The 21951-nt window shown below is 43.7% G+C and overlaps 1 protein-coding gene across 1 annotated transcript in view; it reads left to right on the forward strand.

The window, feature by feature from the left end:
- The first annotated feature begins 9614 nt into the window (after positions 1–9614).
- CNBD1 (cyclic nucleotide binding domain containing 1) overlaps positions 9615–21951 on the forward strand; it is a 239462-nt gene continuing 227125 nt past the window's right edge. The window contains exons 1-2 of the mRNA XM_054985894.1: positions 9615–9781; positions 12184–12297. Coding sequence (XP_054841869.1) covers positions 9615–9781; positions 12184–12297 — 281 coding nt within the window. The remainder of the gene's footprint in view (positions 9782–12183; positions 12298–21951) is intronic.

Genomic DNA, 21951 nt, shown 5'->3' on the forward strand with positions numbered 1-21951 from the left:
GTATGTTTTGGGGTATTTAAGCCGGTCTCCCAGACCGCATGGTGCGCGTGCCATCCTATCCAGACCCCCTTGCTGTCTCTCTGTGGCTCCACTGCTGGCATTGGGCCACCTCGCTGTTGTGTCTCTGCTTCACTTCAGGATTGTGAGTATTCCCCACCAACGTTGGGAACCTGCTAATGTGAAAGTCTCTATATTTCATACTCTGTATTTCCTAGGTCTTGTGTGCTTTCTTGTGTGTATGTGCAAGTTCAGGCGTACGCCACACTATTAGTAAATACACGTGTTTGAACCTATTTGTAGTCTGCCTCTTTGTCATTAGAGTGTCTGGAATCGGGACCTCCGTAAACATAGGTTAGATCCGCGCTAATTTTAGTTACAGACTGCTAAAGCTAACTTCCCCATTATAAAAGGCAGTTCTGGTAACACTACCTTTATTTATTTATGTCATTTATAGACCGCCTTTCTCACTGACACTCAAGGCGGATTACACAGTGTGAGATTAGTACAGTCAATTTCAAAGAAATTTCCATAAACAATGTCATAGGGTAAATAAACACAATTTTACAAAAACATAGCATTAGTAAGAATCCAATACAGAGTTGGAGAGATGTTGAAACAGAACATAAGCAATTCTAGGGCTGACATTAGACCACACGAAGCACAAGTAGCTCATAGGAGCACATATTTAAGACAACAGATAGTACATAAGGCAACATAGTGTTGAAGGCTGTGGTCCTTAACTCATTAGCAACGCATCTGAGAGCCCCTCCCTATTATTCAAAAGCCTTTTTGAATAATTAGGTTTTGCATTCTGCTGCGCCCAGCTGGGGGCATGTGGTGGCGGTGGTGCAGGGCTGGCCGGCTGCAGCAGCTGCAGACCAGGCATGCCAGCTCTGTGGCATGTGCCTCTGCCCCCAGCACCCCCTCCGGCACCCTCTCCAGCGCCCGCGGTGGCCGCCTCACCACCTCAATGGTGGCGCCAGCCTTGGTCATATCAAGTCACCTTGTGGTTGCTGGCAGGCATGGCCCAAATGAGTTCTCCCTCAAAGGGTGAAACAGCTCTGAAAAGGGCCTTGCCCCCTCCCTCCACCTTTTACGGACAGAAGCCAAGGCTGGAAGACTGGCAATTTTGTTGCCTAGCAACAGTTATTGAGGGCATTAACTTTTAAAGCTATAGGCATGCTTCTATCATTTAGGGAGGGTTATTCCCCCATTTTTTTTAAAAAAAATCTCTTTTTTTCTGCAAACCTGGACCTTTTCTGAGGTTTGCAGAAAGATCTATCATCTGTCTATGGCTCCAGTCCCCAGGTTTACTTAGATCCAGAGGAGTTAGCCGTGTTAGTCTGTAGTAGCAAAATCAAAAAGAGTTCAGTAGCACCTTTAAGACTAACCAATTTTATTGTAGCATAAGCTTTCGATGAAGAGAACTTGATTCTCGAAAGCTTATGCTACAATAAAATTGGTTAGTCTTAAAGGTGCTACTGGACTCTTTTTGATTCAGGTTTACTTATGCACAGATGCTGAGTATTAGATACATTGATATTCCACCATTGTCCCCAGTGTGTACCCAAATTTCCTTATGCCATCATCCTTCCCACTTTCATTTTATCCACAGAACAACAACATGAGGTAGGTTACGCTGATAAAGTGTGACTGGCCCAAGGTCACCAAGTGAGTTCCCATGGCAGTGTGAGGAATCGTACCTGGGTCTCCCAGATCCCAGACCAATACTACTATAGCATGCTGACTTTTATTATGTGAGACCTAGACTGAGCTGATTCACTTGATTTCATCCCTAGTTCTGTTTCAGTTCATGCTTCACCTAACTCTTTCTCCCAGAAGTCCAAAGCAAACGTTTGTTGCTGGACTTTCTGTAGCAATAATATTTTGTTGAAAAATAACAGCTACTGATGGCTCTTGAGCATAATGACAATCAGCAATTTGAGACTCCTCCAAAACAGTGGCTTGACCTTTGTGAAGATCAGCTCTGATTGTAATTACATGTTTTCACAAATATCCCTCCTTTGGAACGTCTCTAGCAGCAATTCTGATTTGAACTGACTCTTTGATAAATAGTTTCTGCAACTGAGATGCAGTGGGTTACCTGCTGAATAAGTGTGTGTCCACTAAGCTGTAAATTGAAAACTGTTTTTAAAAGCACAGTGTAGTAGGGTGAATAAAACTTTAAACTGAAGGATGTGAATTTGAATAATGTATTAGTGGCATAACCTTTAAATCCTAGGACATTTAAAAAATGCCTTTCTGCATAATTAAGGGCAATTTTCTCCAAGATGGCACATAATTAAAAAAGAAATTCAGTTGGGGTATATTTAGATGATGGCAAAATTAGTTAAATGCACATCAAAGTGCACCTGGTGTCTTTTCTAGTATGGGAGGGAGAGATTTACATTTCTCTCAGGTCCTAAGAAACATTAAAATATGAAACTGATGGAAGATATTGCCATCTCTAATGGACCCAAGAATCTGTTGAAATGAAATAAATGGCGGGGGGACTTGCTTTCAGTGATCAGTTCTGATTTATTTATGAAACTATTAAACAACTATAATAATTCTATGTTATCTTTCTGTTATGTATGTTAAGAGTCATGTAGTCAAAGAGAACCAGTATGGTGTAGTATTTATAGAGCTGGATTATGATGGAATGTGTTTTGCATGGTGGTTCATTGAGAGGGTTGTATTTACTGCCATTAAGAGCTAAACTACACGAGACACCCGGCATGTGTCATAGAATCAGAGTTGAAGGGGCCATACAGACCATCTAGTCCAACCCCCTGCCCAGTGCAGGATCAGCCTAAAGCATCTCTGACAAATATTCATCCAGCCTCTTCTTGAAAACTGGCAGTGGGGGGGAGCTCACCACCTCCCTAGGCAGCTGATTCCACTTTTGAACTACTCTGACCGTGAAAAAGTTTTTCTTAATGTCCAGCCGGTACCTTTGTGCATGTAATTTAAGCCCATTGCTTCAGGTCCTACCCTCTGGTGCCAACTGGAACAGCTCCTTGCCCTCCTCCAAATGACAGCCTTTCAAATATTTAAAGAGAGTAATCATGCCCCCCCTCAATCTCCTCTTCTCCAAACTAAACATTCCCAAGGCCCTCAGCCTTTCCTCGTAGGGCTCAGTCTCCAGACCCCTGATCATCCTCGTCACTCTCCTCTGCACCCTCTCGATTTTGTCCACATCCTTTTTGAAGTGAGGCCTCCAGAACTGCACACAATACTCCAGGTGTGGCCTGACCAAGGCAGTATAGAGAGGGGCTATGACCTCTTGCGATTTCGATGCTATGGCCCCTTTGATACAACCCAAGACTGAATTAGCCTTTTTTGCCACCGCATCACACTGACTGCTCATATTTAGTTTACAGTCCACTCTTACCCCAAGATCCCTTTCACATATACTACTTCCCAGAAGTGTATCCCCCATCTAGTATTTGTGCTTTCTGTTTTTGTGGCCCAGATGTAATACTGTGCACTTGTCTTTGTTGAATTGCATTCTATTTACAGCTGCCCACTTCTCCAGAGTATTCAGGTCTTCTTGAATTTTAATTCTATCTTCTTGGGTGTTTGCTACTCCTCCCAATTTGGTATCATTAGCAAATTTAATGAGCAGCCCTTCCACTCCTTCATCCAGATCATTGATAAAAATATTGAAAAGTACGGGGCCCAAAACCGAGTCCTGCGCCATCCCACTGGACACCTCCCTCCAATCTGATGAAACGCTGTTGACCACCACTCTTTGGGTGCGGTCCTCTAACCAGTTCCTTATCCACCGAACTGTCCTGTAGTCCAGTCCACAGTCTTCCAGTTTGCCTATCAGAATGTCATGGGGGACCTTATCAAAAGCTTTACTGAAATCCAGATAAATCACATCAACAGAGTTCCCTCGATCCAATAAGCTGGTCACTTGATCAAAGAAGGAAACCAGGTTGGTCTGGCAAGATCTGTTAGGGACAAAACCATGCTGACTTCCCCGGATCACTGAGCGGTCCTTCAGATGCTTTCAGATTAATCCCTTTAAAATCTGTTCTAATATCTTCCCAGCAACAGAAGTCAGACTGACTGGCCTGTAGTTTCCTGGGTCATCCTTCTTCCCTTTCTTAAAGATTGGGATAACATTCGCTCTTCTCCAATCTTGTGGCACATCCCCAGTCCTCCAGGAGGCCTTGAAGATGATGGACAGGGGTTCTGCAAGTTCTCTAGAAAGTTCTTTCAGCACTCTTGGGTGCACCCCATCTGGCCCAGGGGATTTGTATTCATCCAGTGCAGCCAGATGCCTCTCCACTACCTCTCTGTCAATGTCAATTAGCCACTCAGGTGTCCTGCCACATTTTCTACTATCTCTAGATGTGCCTGAGTTCTTCAGGGAGAAAACAGAGGCAAAAAGTCATTAAGCCTGTCTGCTTTTTCTCTGTCCTGTATCAGAGTTTCTTCATCTACTCCCAACAGCGGTCCAATTGCCTCTTTTACCTTGCGTTTGCTTCTCCTGTATCTGTAGAAGTTTTTCTTATTGTAGCGAGCCCTCCTGGCCAGATCTAGCTCGTACTGAGCTTTGGCCTCTCTGATGGCTGATCTGCAGTACCTAGTAACCCTCATATACTCCTCTTTAGAGGTCTGTCCTTCTCTCCATTTCCTGAACATTTCCTTTTTCTCCCTTAGCTTATTCTGGAGCTCTCTGTACATCCACATCGGTTTCTTGGAGCCCTTACCATGTTTCCGTCTTGCTGGGATAGTGAGGGCTTGAGCTTTCAAAAGCTCATGTTTGAGAAGGGCCCACCCTTCACTCGCTCCTTTCCCTTCCAGCACACTCCCCCATGGAATGACTCTCATCAAGCCTCTGAGTTCATCGAAGTTGGCCCTATGAAAATCTAACTTACGAGTCTGGTTACGAACTTCCTTGGCCCCCCACAGCAACTGGAATTCAAGGAGGACATGGTCACTTCCCCCTAAGGTCCCCACCACCTTCATCTCATCTACCAATTCTTCTCTGTTGGTTAATATCAAGTCTAGTATGGTCGAGCCCCTTGTAGCTTCCTCCACCTTTTGAAAAAGGAAGTTATCGGCCAGGCAGATCAGGAAATTGCGTGATTCATGATGCTTTGCTGAGCCTGTCCCCAGCACACATCGGGGAAGTTGAAGTCACCCATAATTACAAGGTTCTGATGTCTGGATACTCTACCAATCTGTTCAAAGAGGGCAGCATCCGTTTCTTCTCGCTGGTCAGGTGGTCTGTAGCAGACTCTAACAATAATACCCTTTGTCCTTCCTCCCCTTATTTCTACCCATATGCTTTCCACTGGGCTGTCCACCCCATTCTCCATAACTTCTTGACAATCAAGCCCTCTCCTCACATACAACGCCACTCCACCTCCTCTTCTACCCTTCCATTTTTTCTTGAACAATTCATACCCATCCACTAGCACATTCCTATCATGGGAATCATCCCATCAAGTCTCAGTAATTCCTACTGTATCGTAGCCCTCTGTTTGCAATAGAAGCTCAAGCTCTTCTTTCTTATTACCCATACTTTGGGCATTGGTATATAGACACTTGTAGCCTTGTACCTTTGTTTGACCTGTCCTACCCAGGTGGGTCCCCACTGTTTTCACTTCGTCATTGAAATCTCCATGTCGATCGTCCCCTTCCCCTTGCGGCATCAGTTTAAAGCTCTCCTGATGAAGTTCTCCAGGTTCGTTCCAAACATTTTCTTCCCTGCCCTTGAGAGGTGAAGCCCATCATGTGCTAGAAGGCCTTCTCTAAGAAAACCTATCCCATGGTCCCAGAACCCAAAGTGCTCCTGCCGGCACCACCATCTCAGCCAACGATTCACCACAAGTATGGTCCGCTCCCTGCGCGTTCCACTTCCTATGACTGGAAGGATAGAAGAGAATACTACCTGGGCTCCAAATGTCCAACTGCCTTCCAAGAGCTTGATAATCCTCTTTAATTCTTGCGACAGTATTCGCAGCTGTGTCATTCGTTCCCACATGAATCAGCACAAACAGTTACTTATCAACAGGCTTGATGAGTTTCGGCAGTCAGTCGGTAATATCCTGAAATCTGCCCCCCGGCAAGCAATACATCTCTCGGAATAGGGGATCTGGCCCAGAGACATGGCGTTCCATACCCCTGAGCAGAGAGTCCCCGACAACTACCACCTTCCATTTTTTCCCACTCCCGTGTGGCCCCATGTCCTCTGCACACCCTCTTCCAGGTCTTTGTGGTTCTCCTTCCACTCTCATCTCCTCTGCACACCCTCTTCCAGGTCTTTGTGGTTCTCCTTCCACTCTCATCTCTGTCACCATCTCAAGCACTTCAAAACAATTCTTGAGCTCTAGTGGACCAGAGCGTCTTCTTCGTTGACATCTTCAGGTTTGTACCGTAGATCTGAGAGGAGGCTCAGAATCTTCTTCTCCTTGTCTTTCCTCTTCTTGGCTCTACAGAGCCCCCAGGCTCTTGTCAATATAATCCTCTCCTTCCTTGATCTCCTGAAGGGTGGTGATCCTCTCCTCCAGGCTCTGAACTTTTTCTTCCAATAGTCTGACCAGCTTACACTTCTGGCAAGTGAACGCTACCTTCTCTTCTGGGAGGAAAACAAACATTGCACACTCCATGTAGGTGACTGCGAAGGGGGCTTCAGTAGACATGATTGCCTTCCAAATCTATACCCAGAGTACTCTCAGCAGAGTTTCGGGTCCCCCAGGCAGACCTCGAGGCTAAGAGCCACAGGTCAAGAGCCCTTTAGCTCTCGCCTCTGGTGAGGAGGAGCCTTTTGTTTCAAAAGGTCACTTCCTGCCTAACCCAGCAGGGCCCCAGAGGGGGCGGAGCTTGTAACCAAGAGCAACAGCAACCAGCAGCAAACAAAAGCAATTCACTCAGCCCCCAACAGCCTCACACAGAACTTAACCAGAACCACCCTCTAGCAAGCTGCACAGAACCCACTCACTCTCAGCTTCTCACACAGTAGCTAGGAAAGGCAAAAGGCAGAAAGAACGACAAAAACTCCTTACCTTCTAGCAGCAGCTCTCCACCATGTGCTCTTGCCTCAGCCCAGGTCAGGTTCTCGCAAGCTTACCTAGGAAGTGTAGTTGGGCCCACCCCCGAGCTCTTCAGAGGAAAACCCGAGCAGAGTAGATTTTTCCAAGAGACATGCATGCAAAAATCCTCTCCATTCAGGTTTTCATTGCGGAGCTCAGGGACAGGGGGGGCATGTCAGAGCAGCAGCAGGAGGACCACAAGGATGGGAGGGAGAGTCAGCAAAGAGAGCCCAAAGAGAGCCTTCTGCCGCTGCTAGCTGCCTGTCAACTTTGGGGTCAGCTCTCTTTGGGCTTCCCTTACTGACTCTTTTCCTCCTGTCCTTCTGGTCCTCCTGCTGCTGCTGTTGCTCTGACTCTCCCCGTCCCCAGCTCCCAGAGGAAAACCCAAGTGAAGAGGACTTTTGCAAGACACATTGGCCGTTTCCACACGGCTTACCTTTGCTCGTAACGACCCAGAAAATCGCGCAAAAAACGTGGAAGATCGTGTTTTCTCACTTGAGATTTGCATGACATCATGCGACATCGTGCAAATATCATGCGAGAAAATGCGATCTTCCGCGTTTTTTGCGCAATGTTCCAGGTCGTTACAAGCAAAGGTAAGCTGTGTGGAAACAGTCACTCTTGCAAAAATCTGCTCCGCTCGGGTTTTCCTCCAGGAGCTCAGGGGCGGGGTCTGACTACACTTCCCAGGTAAACTTGCGGGAACATGACATGTGTTGGGCATCTTATGTAGTTGAGCTCTGAGTTCCGCTGAAATGGGTAAGGGTGTTGGACCCTATACTGGAGGATGTCAGTAGGGGTCAACAAAGGCACTGAGGCTGCTGCTGCAGCACAGTGTAGGTACACAGCTACTAAGTGGATAACACATCCTAGTGCTGTCAAGTGCTGTCATTATCTACATCCACACCAAGTGCTACTAACCACTGAGCAGCCATGTCCTTACATAGTGTTGCAAGAGTGACTCAGCATTCCCTCCACTGTCTCCTGATGGCCTCCAATCAAAGCACCACAATAGGCATTTAAATTATCCCTCAACATTGCTCAGTGAAGGTAGCTACAATCCTTCTAGCCAACTGCCACACAAGTCACCCCTGCTAGGAAAACCTGTTTGCAACACCTCTCTCCAGATATGTCATTCATAGGGAAAAAACCTGAATCAGTCTCTACTCTTAGTCCAACCTCCCTTACCTGGTAGAGACTGGGAGAAAAAGAGAGAACCATGCTGGCCACTTCTCTAGCAACCCTCCTTCTCAATTAATCTAATTCTCTCTCTCTTGAAATATTTTACCAGAGCTATTTTACTCTACCTCATTTAACAAAGAAGAGGAGCATGCAATCAAGCCCCAACTGACTTATGACAACCCTATCCATGGGGTATTTCAGGCAAGAAATGAGCAGAGGAGGCCACTGCCTTCCTCTGCATAGCATCTCCAGTCTTTCTTGGGGGCTTCCCATATATGTAACCATATATAGTCCCATATATGGTCAATCCTGGGCTAAGCTGGACTATTCATACTAGTAAGCAGGGTGGTTAAAACTAGAGAAAAGGTAAGGGGATTTGGGTTTGTAGACTTGGGCTTTGAGCAAATTAACAAGCACGTATATAAGGGTGATCTGGTATACTTGTACTTTCAAAAGGCTTTTAACAAGGTACCTTACCAAAGACATAAGTAAACATTACAGTCATGGGATAAGAGGAGTGGCCCTTTTATAGATTAAAAGCTGGTTAAACAGCAGAAAACAGAGAGAAGGAATAAATTGATAGTTTTAGGTGGGTGGCCGTGTTGTTCTGCAATAGAACAGCAGGATTTGAGACAATTGGCACCCTAGAGCCCAACAAGATTTCCAGGGTGTAAGTTTTCATGAATCAGAGAGAAAGAAGGAGCTCTGACTTTCGAAAGCTTACACTGTGAAAATCTTGTTGGACTCTCAGGTGCCCCTGGAGTCAAATCCTGCTAGGAATAGACATTCTGACAATGGAGAAAAGTGAGCAGTGAGTCCTACAAGGATCAGTATTGGGACCGTGCTATTTAATTTATTCATAAATGATTTGGGATTGCGGCTGAGCAGTGTAGTGCAGAGGTGGGCATGGACCAGGAAAAAAACATGGGCTGTCCATCCATGGTCCATTGCATTTCAGGGACCATGGACCACAAATTTTTTATGGACCGTCCCCGGTTTGTGGACCAATCAGTCCATGATCCATCAGTGCAAGTTTTTGTGCTGCTTGTAACTGAGGGGCATGGAACCAGGTGCTTTAAACCCACACATTGCTTCAGCTGGTAAGCTGGAAAGTCTGGACCAATAGACCAATGGACTGGCCCAAAAGTCGTGGCATCCATGGAAAACAGGCATCGACCTGCTGGTTCACAATCACAAATGCTGAATTGGGCTGGTCTGTGTCAAATTTAGATCCATTTTCCAGTCCGTGCCCACCTATAGTGTAGTGGCCAAATTTGCAAATGACACAAAATTATTTAGGATGGTGATAACCAAGACAGATTGTGAAAAGCTACAAGAGAATCTATATCCAAACTGGGCAAGTGGGCAAAAACATGGTAAATGAAGTTCAGTGCTGATAAAGGTAATAAGATGCACACTGGAACAAAAAGTCCTAATTTTAAATATATGCTGGTGGATTCTGAACTGGCTGAGATCAAGATTGAAAGAGATGTTGAAGTTATAGTGGAAAGCCTCAATGAAAATGTTGAATTCAAATTAAATTCAGTGTAGATAAGTGTAAGCTGATGCACATTGGAACAAAAAACCTTCAGTTTTAAGTATTTGCTAATGGGATCTGAACTTAGAATTATAGGACTTACTGAGACTGAGAGGGAAAGAAACCTTTCTATGGTGGATAGCTCAAGGAAAATGTCAACCCAGTGTATGGCAGCAGTGAAAAAGGCAAACTCCATACAGGGGATTTTAAGGAAAAGGACGGAGAATAAAATGGTGAATAATATAATGTCATTGTATAAAGTTATAGGCATCATTTGGAATATTGTATACATTTCTGGTTGCTATAACTCAAAAAGGAAAAATTACAGAAGAGGGGAATCAAGATAATTGGGGGGTTGGAGTTCCTTTCCTATAAGAATAGGCTGGAGACTCTAGGCCATTTTAGTTTAGAAAAAGAAGGCAAAGGGGGTTCATGATAGAGCTTTATGAAATGCACGGGGTGGAATAAGTGCATAGATGGTACTCTCTCTCTCTCTCTCTCTCATAATACTAGAACACAGAGGCACCCAATGAAGGTACAGGACAGACAAAAGGAAACACTTCTTTAATCAATGAGTAATTCAATTGTGGAATTCATAGCCAGTAGAGGTAGAGATAGCCACTGGATAATTTTAAAAAGGGGTTAGGCAGATTCGTGGAGATAGGTCCATCAATGGCTATTTAGCCATAGTTAATAAATGGAACCTTCATATTCAGAGACGATAAACCTCTGAAACTCAGTACTAGGAGGCAACATCAGGGGAAAGTCTTGGACTCTGTGCTCCGTTTGTTAGCCCTCCAGGGCAACTGATTGGCTGCTATGTGAAACAAGATGTTTGATGAGATGGCTCACTGGTCTGACTAGCAGAGCTCTTTTAATCAATATATATAATTCTCAACTCAACCAAATCTATGAATACTTACACCCTGTAACTATGAACAGACAAGACAGATCTTTCTACAAACCTAAGAGAAGCCCCAGGTTTGCGGAAAAATCTGAAATCTTAAAAAAAAACCCAAGGGTTTTTTTTTAAACCTCCCAAAATGATAGAAGCAGCACTGTAGTTAAGCAACAAATGCTCTTGGTGATAATTGCCAGGCAACCCCAACAGTATTGCCAACAATATTGCCAACAGTATTGCCTTGGTTTCTGTCAGTAAAAGGGAGGGGTAGAGGGCATGGCACCTTCCATGGCTATTTTGGCCTTTGAAGGAAGCTCGTGGAGCCTGGCCCAGCAAGAACCATGGGCAGATTGTGCCTAGGGCTGCCAGTGCCTAGGACTGGGGATTCTCCGCTCCCAGTTTCTGTCCCCTGCTTCCACTCACCTGGCCAGTGGAGGTGGGGGGGGCAGGAGGCAAGAACCCCGGGCCAGTGCTCAGTGGCCATGCTTCCTACAGGCACAATGATGTCACTTCAGGAAGTTATATCATTGAGCCTGGCAATGGGCAAGTTCCTGCCCTTCACAGAGCATGCTCACTGCTGAGTATGATGATGTCACTTCCAGAAAGTGCCAACTTCCCGCTCCCACTGGGAGGTTAAGGGGACATGGTAACCCTATTTGTGTCACATGACTTCCATGACTCACCTAGGCCTGATCACTACTGTTCAACAGCAGTCTCCCACAAAAAGCATTGTGGTGTAAGGATTCAAGTTTCAGACTAGGATCCGGGAAACCCAGGCTTCATTCTCAATTCTGCTTTGGTGCTCAGTGAGTGATCTTGGGCTAGTAGTCATACATTTTCAGCCTAATTTACCTCACAGAGTTGTTGTGAGAATAATATGGAGGAGAAGAGAATGATATAGGTTGTTTGGGTCCCCATTGTGAAGAAAGGTGAAGTATAAATGAAATAAGTAAATAATTACTATAGTTGAAGAAGAGAGGTAGGAAAAAGGTAGAATGGTTCGTGGGTGGGAAGAAGAAAAGGAATCAGGAAAATGTGAGCATATGGGAGTTCCAGGAGGAGAGAAAGAGGAAATAGTGTGGGCGGGTAGATGTAAGGTGAGGTGCCTTCCACAGTCCTTGCACGTTTCCTACTGCACAACTGGGCCTGGCCTGGCAGCAGGCACCACACAACTGGACCATTGTTTTCCCTGGGCAGGGCTGCCAGTGGGAGGAAAGAGATAAAGCTGAGACAGGATTGCAGATGAAGGTAGGCTGGACGGTGGATAGGAAACAAAGCAGAAAAGAAGCAGGAAAAATGGAGATGCTATGGGGGCTTTCAAGGAAGGGAAGAAGGAAAGATTTGGAGGGGGGGATGAGATGCCCCCACAAGTTCTTGAAGGTTTCCTGCTTGTGTTTGTTTATTGTAAATTGGAGGAAGTCAATTTGATCAAAATTTTAAAATTCAAGTAATAAAAGTCATAAGGTTGTATGATATATACATTATCCCTTTCCTCATTTTTTCCCCTTCAGGGTGTATGACTATACCACTGAAGAAGCTCATCAAAAGTTTATGAAACTATATCCTAGAATCTTCATTGAACCAAAACCTGTCTTGCCAGGAATTCCTACAAAAAGAACAAAAGGGTAATTCATATTTTCCCATGTTGTATTTAATGTGAGAAAAATCATGAGAAAATAAGCAGATGAGGTCACTGTTCACCACTAGAGATGGGTATGATAAAAAAAATACCGATTAAGCCATTTGTGGATCCGGGCTGCTGCCGAACCCAGGCCACCGATTCTAACCGATCAAGTCCTGTTTCCGGTCCGGAATCGGGAAAGCCAAAGTGGGAGGGTGCCCCGCTGTTTCCAGCGATATAGGAAAGGTGGTTGGTGGCAGCGGCCGCCAGGCCTGGTGGGCAGAGGGAGGGAGGGGACATTCACACACACACACACACACACACACACACACACACACACACACACACACACACACACACACACACACTTAGAGTAAAGGGGGGAGTTTTTAACCCGGCAACGAGCCGCTTCCCCTCAGGGAGGGGACATTCCCAGGGCCGGATCTACGGTTGCCAGTGCCCAGGGCAACCATAGTCAGGCTCTTGCATGCGCGCACTGCTGGGTTCCCCCCCCCCCATACAGCAAGCCGGCTGTCCTGGTGTGCTGCGGAGCTGGTGGCAGCACGAGTGGCTCGGCGGCTGCCCACGCAGTTCACCTGCCCCACAAGACAAGGGGTGGCCAGCTTGCCCGCGTGCCCCTTGTCCTGGGGAAAGGCGAATGGCGCAGACGGCCTCCCAGCTTCCCGCGCTGCCTTTTGCCTTTCCCCAGGACAAGGGGCGGCCGGCTTGCCCACGTGCCCCTTGTCCTGGGGAAAGACGAATGGTGCAGGCAGCCTCCCAGCCACCCTCACTGCCTTTTGCCTTTCCCCAGGACAAGGGGCAGCTGGCTTGCCCGCGTGCCCCTTGTCCTGGGGAAAGACGAACGGCACTGGCGGCCTCCCAGCCTCCCGCGCTGCCTTTTGCCTTTCCTTTGTGCCCATGGCTTCAGAACACCCCCTTCCCCCTCCCTCCCCTGGGTTGCTGCTCCGTGGTTGGAAGGAAGCCTGCTAATCAAGGAAAGTTGGGCTTCCATTCGTGTTCCGTGGGCGACAGAAGGAGGGCAAACACAGCTCATTCCCCTAGCTCCGTTGCCCTGGGAATAAATTAGTGGCGCCAAAGTGTCTGAAATTCCGAACAGAAACCGATATATCCAATCAAGTCCCGAACAAGCAAACCCCCGACTGCTGGATTGGTTGCCATGAACAGAACCGATTAGCTGAGTCACGATGGCGCAGACGCCAAAATCGGAGTTTTTTTGAAATTGTAATTCAGATCGTGCCCATGTCTATTCACCACTACACACCACAGAGCAGCTTAGTAGCTGGTGGTAGCTTCCAAAATACTCTTGTCCCACCCTTCAGAAATCTATGCTTTTCATAGCCTGATGATGCAGTTTGTGGAAAAGTACTGGTGATGAAAAGTCACATTTTGTGACGGAAGCCCTATTTGCATATTATTAGAGCCAAACTGGAGGCAACCTAGAGGTTTGTTAGATCTGGCTCCTTTGTACTTGGGTGTTAGAGGATGGATACAAAGTAGTGAAAGGGCAAGACAAAAGATGAGGACAATTTGCCACTAAAGAAATTGTGTCCTAGTTACTGAAGTCACTGAGCACGTTTAATGTAGAAGCTTTTATATACTCAGAGAGTGTTATCTGACCAGATTTGGCTTATGGGTGTGAGGAGGCTTTCATTGATGGGTCTCCCCTTTGGCCAGATTGGAGTGATGGTGTATGGCTGGATTTCCCACCGAACATTTCCCAGGAAACTAATTCAAGGCTGCTGTGGCTCAGCTCCTGACACCATATGAAAGCTTTGTGCTAAGACACAATGCTGAATTTAAAACAGAAGTCTTTAAAGCCATCTTTAACAAGACCTAACATTTAATATCACTTAAGTAAGATCATTGCTTGACTGTTTGCTTAAATTGTGCTTGTTTTCAAATTTCTGCAACCCATATACTGTTGTATTTTTCATTGACTGTCCTAGCTCTTGATTGTATTAACTTACACTGTGTAATCCATTTTGAGTTTCAGTGAAAAGGCATACTTCAAACAAATTTTACCATTATGTTTTAACTAGCAACAGAGCCCTTTTAAAAAAAAAGCCCTAGAAAACCCAGGAATGCAAGCCAACCTGCCACCAAGGCTCCCTCTAGGGAGGCTGGCCAAATCGCCTGGCCATCCCTCCTCAACAGCAACCTCTGGAGGCCGCACTGGTCATGACGCACTTTTTATCCTGGTGCACCTGCGCAGGTGCACCAGGATAAAAGTGTTTCGTCGCCAATATGACTTGCCTTTTATATAGAAAGATGGCTTTAAAAAGGACATTGTCTCAATTCTGTACAAGCTTCAAGTTCTTTTATGTAGAAGTATACCTGAAATTATTTACTTAAAATGACTTCCAAATATATATTAGGAACTCTTTCTCTCAAGTGAAATATCTAAGAAAATACTTGTAAGGAACTTTGAAAGAAGCCCAAAGGTTTTTTACCAAGACAATAATTGAGATTGTCACCAGATTTTGTATAATTTGAAAATGCAAAGAGGGAATGTAAAGGTTTCTCCTCAAATACAACATCTGAGAAATTTCAAAGAGGAATCAAGGGAGCTTCAGGAAGACTAGCGAAATGTCTTGAGGTGGGATCCCCACATTCCAACTTTTATTGCTCCATATTACAGATGAGAATTATAGCTATTGTGCTGTTAACTGACAGCAGGAATTGGCCATTTCTAGTTTCTAATTCTTTTTTGGTTATATTCCATTGGGTAACTGTATTATGAAGTGCCAAATACTATGAGCATAAATATATCCTATAGTTAAATATTTCCAAGTGTGTCTGGTGCTAAATTAGGGTGTTATCCCACAATGAAACATACTGCCAAGTGAGACATCAGTTACTTCCCTGTCTTTCCATAATTTCTCTGCTGCCCATAAGTTACACTTACCTCATACTGTCTACTCTGTAACTCCAACTATAATTGCCCCTCTATAGAAAATATGCTTCAGATATCCCATCTCCATACTTATATATATAGCAAAAGATTTTATCTACTTCTAAAGGACAAGTTTCAAAACACAAACAAGCTGCCTGGCATTAACTGTGTAATGACTCTCATCCCCCGCTGCCCTATCCAGATTGGCTGAGTCATTCACCTCAGCTCCCACGCATCGAGCCTTGCACCATATTCAAATTATGTGGGCTTGGCCAAACTCACATTTTAAAAAAACAGAAGTAGTTGTCCACCAACAAACTGTATCCTGACAATGATGTGACAGAAAGTTCATGAATATTCTAATTACCAAGGAGTAGGAGTGGTAACAGTCATTGATGTTGTTGGAAGAAGTATTGCTTAGAATGGGTGGGGAGAACTTAACCATGACCTTTATACTCTTCCTAGGACTATAAAATGGGGGAATCCGAGGCTGATTCCGCATACATTGGATAATGCACTTTATCAATTGTCTGAGGTGGATTTTTTGTTCTGCACAAAAAAAAATCTGTTCCAAATGATCTATAAAGAGGATTGGAAGTGCATTATCCAACGTGTGCAAAATCACTCAGAGACTCCAAGGGGAAACAGAAGGGCAAGGAATTAGGAGGCAAAAGTTGTATTTTACATATTTATTTGAAAAGAGAAACTAGGTTTGGCTGTCAGATTGTTAGTTTTCATTTAACCACTTGAGAATTTGTGATTACTTTCCTTTCCTGGGTTATTTGGGAAAGGGATGCTGATCTTGCAGAATAGCTCTGTCAAAACTGTTCACCAAAATCAGTGGTTTAAATGTCCCTCAGCCAATTCAAAGAAGAGACAGATGCGGAATCCTGTGGAAGAAGCAAGTCTGCTACATTTATTAAACGTGGAGGAATGCTGGTTACATGGAGAATAAAGAATAACACGTGCACAACATTCATCAAAGCTGTGCAAGATGTTTTATACCCTTTGATTCATTTCAATATTGGGGGTCCCATTGGCTCTCCCCAGTGACCACCTCCAATGATCCCAGTGGTCCCTATTGGAAGAATAATTCTGGTCAGCATCACAATTACAATATTTCCCAATTTGCATTTCTTATCACTTTAGTACATTGTTTTATCTCTTCAAGGAACATCTCTTTCTGCTCTCATGCTTTCCCATCCATAGGGGTCTCTCTTTCCTGGACACTTGACAGTCTAACATTTTGCCAAGGGCACTTAAGTGTAGCTTCAGCAACCTTGTACCATGTAGGGATTTCTCCCTCCCAGGTGTTGTGGGAGGGGAGCAATCTCCCTTCCTCTGGAACGTACAGAAAGTTACTTTCAGTACCCCGTATCTTATTGCTGGGTCTTTTCACAGCTTTGGGAGACTCAATTAATTTCACTGACTGGAAGCATGCTTGTTCCCCTTACTGAGGGGTTTATTGCCCACTCCTCTATCTGCGGGCAGGTGCTCAGATCCTCCCATTCACAGCTGGCTTTTCTTGTCTATGCTCAATTGTTCTATAGATATATTTGGTATGAGCGAATTAGGGAAAGGTTTTCCTTATCAGCCTCTAAGCATAGCATAAGTGTAATGAATACAGATGCATCTTTCTTGAAGCAAGCTTGCTTAGTAAGCATATCTATTGCCCTGAGTTCTTTTGCTGCAAGCAGCAGCTTTATCTGAGCGTTCCCAGTGCTTAATATACATTAATGTGTTTCCAGAGTAAGTTCTCTGCCTACTGCGTTAGCATATTGCAATAGTACCTGAGAATAGTATAAAATTGCATAGAAATAGTAAGGGCACGTAAAATGTTTTAGTTCATTGAATCCCTTTCCATCAAAACCAAGGGCTGATCTCAGAGAGTTCTCTTCCCTTCCATTTCAGAATCTATCTATGACATCTACTAATAAAAATGAGTCTACTGTATAGTGATAAATACATGTTACCAGTCTATGTATGATTCCCTTGTTATTTTCTGCACGGAAGTTTCATCTGTTTAGGAGATTTGTAGTAACAGTTAAAATGGAATGTCCCATAAGGCCAATTATCAACAGATGGGTGAAATTCAGTAGTGTTAGGACTGCCACTGTGATCTAGCGAGTGGTGTTCTGCTTCCCAACCGGTAGATTTGACAGACTGGACAACAGAATTGTAGGTGGTTTTCACTTTCAGGGCTGTTTCCAGATGGCTTACCTGCACCCGGGACGTCGCGCCACGTTTCGGATTGTGCTGGGGAAAACACGAAATATCGCGTTTTCTTGCGTGAGTTTTGCGCGACGTCGCATTTTCCCTGGCACGATCCAAAATGTGGCGCGACGTTCCAGGTGCAGGTAAGCCATCTAGAAACGGCCCAGGTCCTTGGCAAAAATCAGGGATTATCTATTTACCACCACATCATCCAATGTTACTTAGCAAAGAAGCACTTGGAAGATGATGATTACACAATATGACCTCTGTTTCTCGGGAGTTTATCATTTTAAACTTTAATCTAGCCCAGTGTTTTCTGAGACAAGACTTCTAGAAGACTGTAGACAGAAAGTCAATCTTTGCTTTCAGGAAGGCATTCTGTAAATTACAGCACTTAAGATTCCCTCCTCCCTTCTTTTTAACAGACAAGTAAGTTTTACAGATCAGCAAATTGCCCAGCCTTTAAATGGGAAAAATATGTTAGCAGCTTAGGCTGTCCTCCTTGCTGATGCACCAACATTCTCATGTTAATATATATGTTGAATTACTTCTAAGCCCTGCTATGTGCTCAGAGTAATTTTGCTTACAAGTGAACTGAGGATCAATGCAATCAGCTAATAAGATTATACACATTAACTGTAAAGCAATATGCTATAAGAGATTGAGGCAGATGCATTCAAGATTGAATTTATGGTCTGATTCAATGGCGCAGTTACGTTGTGTGTTTTTTTGTGTGTTTTTGCTGAAATTGTGCTTTTCCACTTTCTTTGAAAATCGTATGTGTGCTCATTTGCTGAAGTTGTAGGACACTAGTTATCCAAAATGAGTCAGCCTCATCAAACAATGTTTGATTGACAGAAGCAAGTACCTTGACTCAACCTACCCTGGGATTCAGCAATGTAATTTATTGCAAAATTTAGTTGTGATTTTTGTGCGAGAGCAGAGATGACAGAGGAGGAACCAATCCGTGATTCACAGTCATCTTCTATGCAGAACTCCCATCTAAGCCCACTGAAGTTAATGGACTTAGACAGGAGTAACTCTGCACAGGATTACACAGTAAGAAGAAGTTTGCCCAGTGTGGTCAGTGCTGCTCCTCACCTACAATGATGTCTTGCCCTCAGCTTTTAAATCGCACTGCAGCCGACACAAAAAACTTTTTGTTATTTTTTTAAAGCTCCTTGAAGTCTTATAACACCATTTCTCTTTCTCTTTATTTCCCAGTGTGTCACTTTCTGAAGACTTTGCTTCTCTGTTTCATTGTTAGCTAGAGATGACTGAACATCTCAGCAATCCCATTTGTTTCTTGGTGGTGCTTCAAAGTCTGTCAGGAGAAAAACTGGGGGAAAGGGTGTGGACATGTTGGAATGTACCAACATGCAGTGTCACCTCTGGTGAAAACTAAAGTGACATCGTGATGTTGGGGTCACTCTAGGAAAAAACTCAAGGGTTTAACCATAGAGTTTCGGTGAATCCAAGAGCATCTTGTGATGTCAAAATATCACTTCCGGTTTTTGTTGGAATTGAGGTCATCACGACTCATGAGCTGGTGTGATCAGGCACACTTGTCCCCACCTCACAAATCCTCAGGAGGGTAGCCTGGCACCCCTATTTATCTAGTTAAAAGTTTCTTTTTAAAAAATGACTTGTGTTTGCTTTTGCTTAGAGGTATCTCCTGCAACTCCTATACAGTGCCACCATGCTTTCTTCAAATCCTGCCTTTCCCTTGAAACCTTAATCGTTGTCCTCAATCAAACAAAGTCTAAGTACATGCAACTTTAGTTTTTCTTTATTCTTGCCTTTACACTCTTTCATCCCCTTGTTGTTTTACCTACCCTTAACATTTAATCATTAGCTACTATGGACATTATGACAGTATGAAAGTTGGGACTGGGTTCCATGGTTCCCAGAGTTGGCCCCTTAACAGAGGATAAAGTGAACCAAATTTAAGTATGCAGTTTTTATTCTCTATTGTATATACAAATTCTCTCTCCTCCTCCACCTTTCCACCCACTGTATCTGCTATGCACAGTTAACTTCTTTGCTACACCAAGATGGATGACTTGAAAGGCAATTCTGGCTTACTTACCAAGGCAGAAACACCAGCAAAGTACAGTAAAGATGGAAGTGCCAAACACTGGCTGCTATGTAATGCAGGGCAGCAGGAACTGACTCGCAGAAGTGGCGCATTTCTTAGGGGGATGACATATGGTGGTAATCAGCTTTCCTCTCATGGCCCCACTGCTGTCTCCTTTCATCTTTTGAAGTCTTAGACTTTATCTCTTCATCTCATAACAGCCAACAGCGATGGTCAAGAAGATCCAGAAAGATGAGTGAGTTACTCCCAGGCAGGAACCTATATTTTTTTGCTTATAAAGCAGTATTGATGGCATGATGATGAAAGTAATGACGATGATAGTTAATAGAAACACATAATTTGCATGTCTCCTTTCTTAATAGGCATTAAGAAAGACCTTCCCTATCCACAGCTGTGGAATATTGCTGCCAATGTTCAAAATGCTTAGCTAGATGGCCCAATGATCTAAGTAGTAAATTGGGGGAGGAAATAAAAATTGAAAATAGAAACCATCATCAATATTTTAAATAAACAAAAACAACTCTCTGTTTGCATAGTTTAGGTGGGAAGCCATGTTGATCTGCAATAGAGCCGCAGGACTGAGTCCAGTGGCACCATGGAGACCAACAAAATTTTCAGAGCTTAAGCTTTTGAGAGTCAGAGCTCCCTGTTTGCATGTATTAGTATACAATAACTCAACATCATTATGAAGAAACTGAAGAAAGTTTTTAAATACATCACTATATTGGCAAAGTGACATTCTACAAAGCCACAACAAGCTTGGACTGTTTTCCTCTAGCAGCATTCCCAACCCTTTGGCAAGAGTATTTTGAAAGTGAGGGGTCTGCCATTCAAAGGCAAAAAGGCAAACATTCCAACAGGCCACAACTAAGGGCCATAGGTAGCTCTTTGAATCCTGCTCAATGTAATCAAGGAGCAGCAGTAAATTTGGATGCTGAGTTACACTTTATAATACATTTGAAGAGATCAATGTTATTTTATCATCAGACACAGCAAATGTCATATTACCTTCAGACATAGAAAATTAACCATTCTTATTTATTTATCAGATTTACATCCTGCTCCCTCACAGTAAATAATGCATCCTTGAAAACAATAGTGCGAGTCAAGTTTATTTCTCTAATGAAAATCAATGTCTGAAAGAGATATTATTCTAGATTTTCACTTTGAGCTTCCTAGATGTAAGAAAATGGAAGACTGGCATGAACTCTTCATCTTCTACTTTGCTCCTTATTTTGTGTGTGCATTTTCAAATGTTCATCACTTGAAGTGAAAGGTAGCAGCATCTGAGGCAAGTGAGAAGCATAAGTCCATTATAGGATTTGTGGTATAAAGACGTCCATTATGCAGTTGGTTGGCAGGCTTCCAGATTATACTCTATCATCAAATACTTTGAGTTCTTCTGTATTCTGCAGCATTTAAAGTACAATATTACTAAACAAGCAACACCTTTGAGTACTTGATGTTAAAAAAGTACTTAAAGGTTGTTGCTTATTTAGTAATATTGTCAAAGCCACAACATCACTAGCATTACTACCTTAGAACTGAAGAGATCTGAAGCTGGATAAATGGACTGTGTAACAATATTATTTTAAGGTGTTTCCTTTTCTTTATTAACAATAAGTTCATCAAGTTTTCTTCTGTTCAGTCCCACATGGGAACTGTGTATTCGCAGTTTCCATGTGTATCTGCACAGAAGAACACTTGATGAACAACAGTTACAGGTGCAACCCTGTTTTCCTCCAACCTGAGGTCTTGAACAAAAAAGGATGATATTTATAAAAATTATTTCTACAGAAGAAAATTGACATCCAATAGTTTTATTTCAGGCTTCTGGCAGCTAGGGGAAGGAATTATTTTAAAGCTAAAATTTCTACGTATGTTGAACCATTGTAAGATCAATGATGAGATTTCATAAAGTTTTCTTTAGGACAAAAAATCAGCTGGGGAGGGAGTAGGGAGAAGAATGAGAAAGTGTATTGGACCTGGGCTAAGGGGTTTAACCTATCCTTATTGAGGTTCCTCCATCAAAATCACTCCCACCAGGGTACCATTAGTCATGGTGTATTAAAAGGACTTTTTAATTAATTAAGGTAACAGCATAGCAGAAGAATGTTAATCTTCCTTCCTTCCATGTAGAGGCCTGATCCATACCCACCCACCTGTGTCTGAATTTTAGGGGCCAAACAGACATTGCACTGGGAGTTCTACAGCTCCTAAGCATTAAAAAAGTTGGTATGTGGGATCTCTCTTTGGACTGGGGGACAGTGTAGGGAAGATCAATCTTTCTACCCATGCCATTTGGCCATGCACAAGTTCTCCTACAACAATAGACCTGATCTGAATGGGGATATTGCACATCTGCTATTTTTAAAAAAATTGTTTGGAGTTCTGCACACAGAATACGCAGCATCATATCTATTTGGAAAGAA

This window comes from Eublepharis macularius, chromosome 7 (assembly GCF_028583425.1).
Source record: "Eublepharis macularius isolate TG4126 chromosome 7, MPM_Emac_v1.0, whole genome shotgun sequence".
Taxonomy (NCBI): Eukaryota; Metazoa; Chordata; class Lepidosauria; order Squamata; family Eublepharidae; genus Eublepharis; species Eublepharis macularius.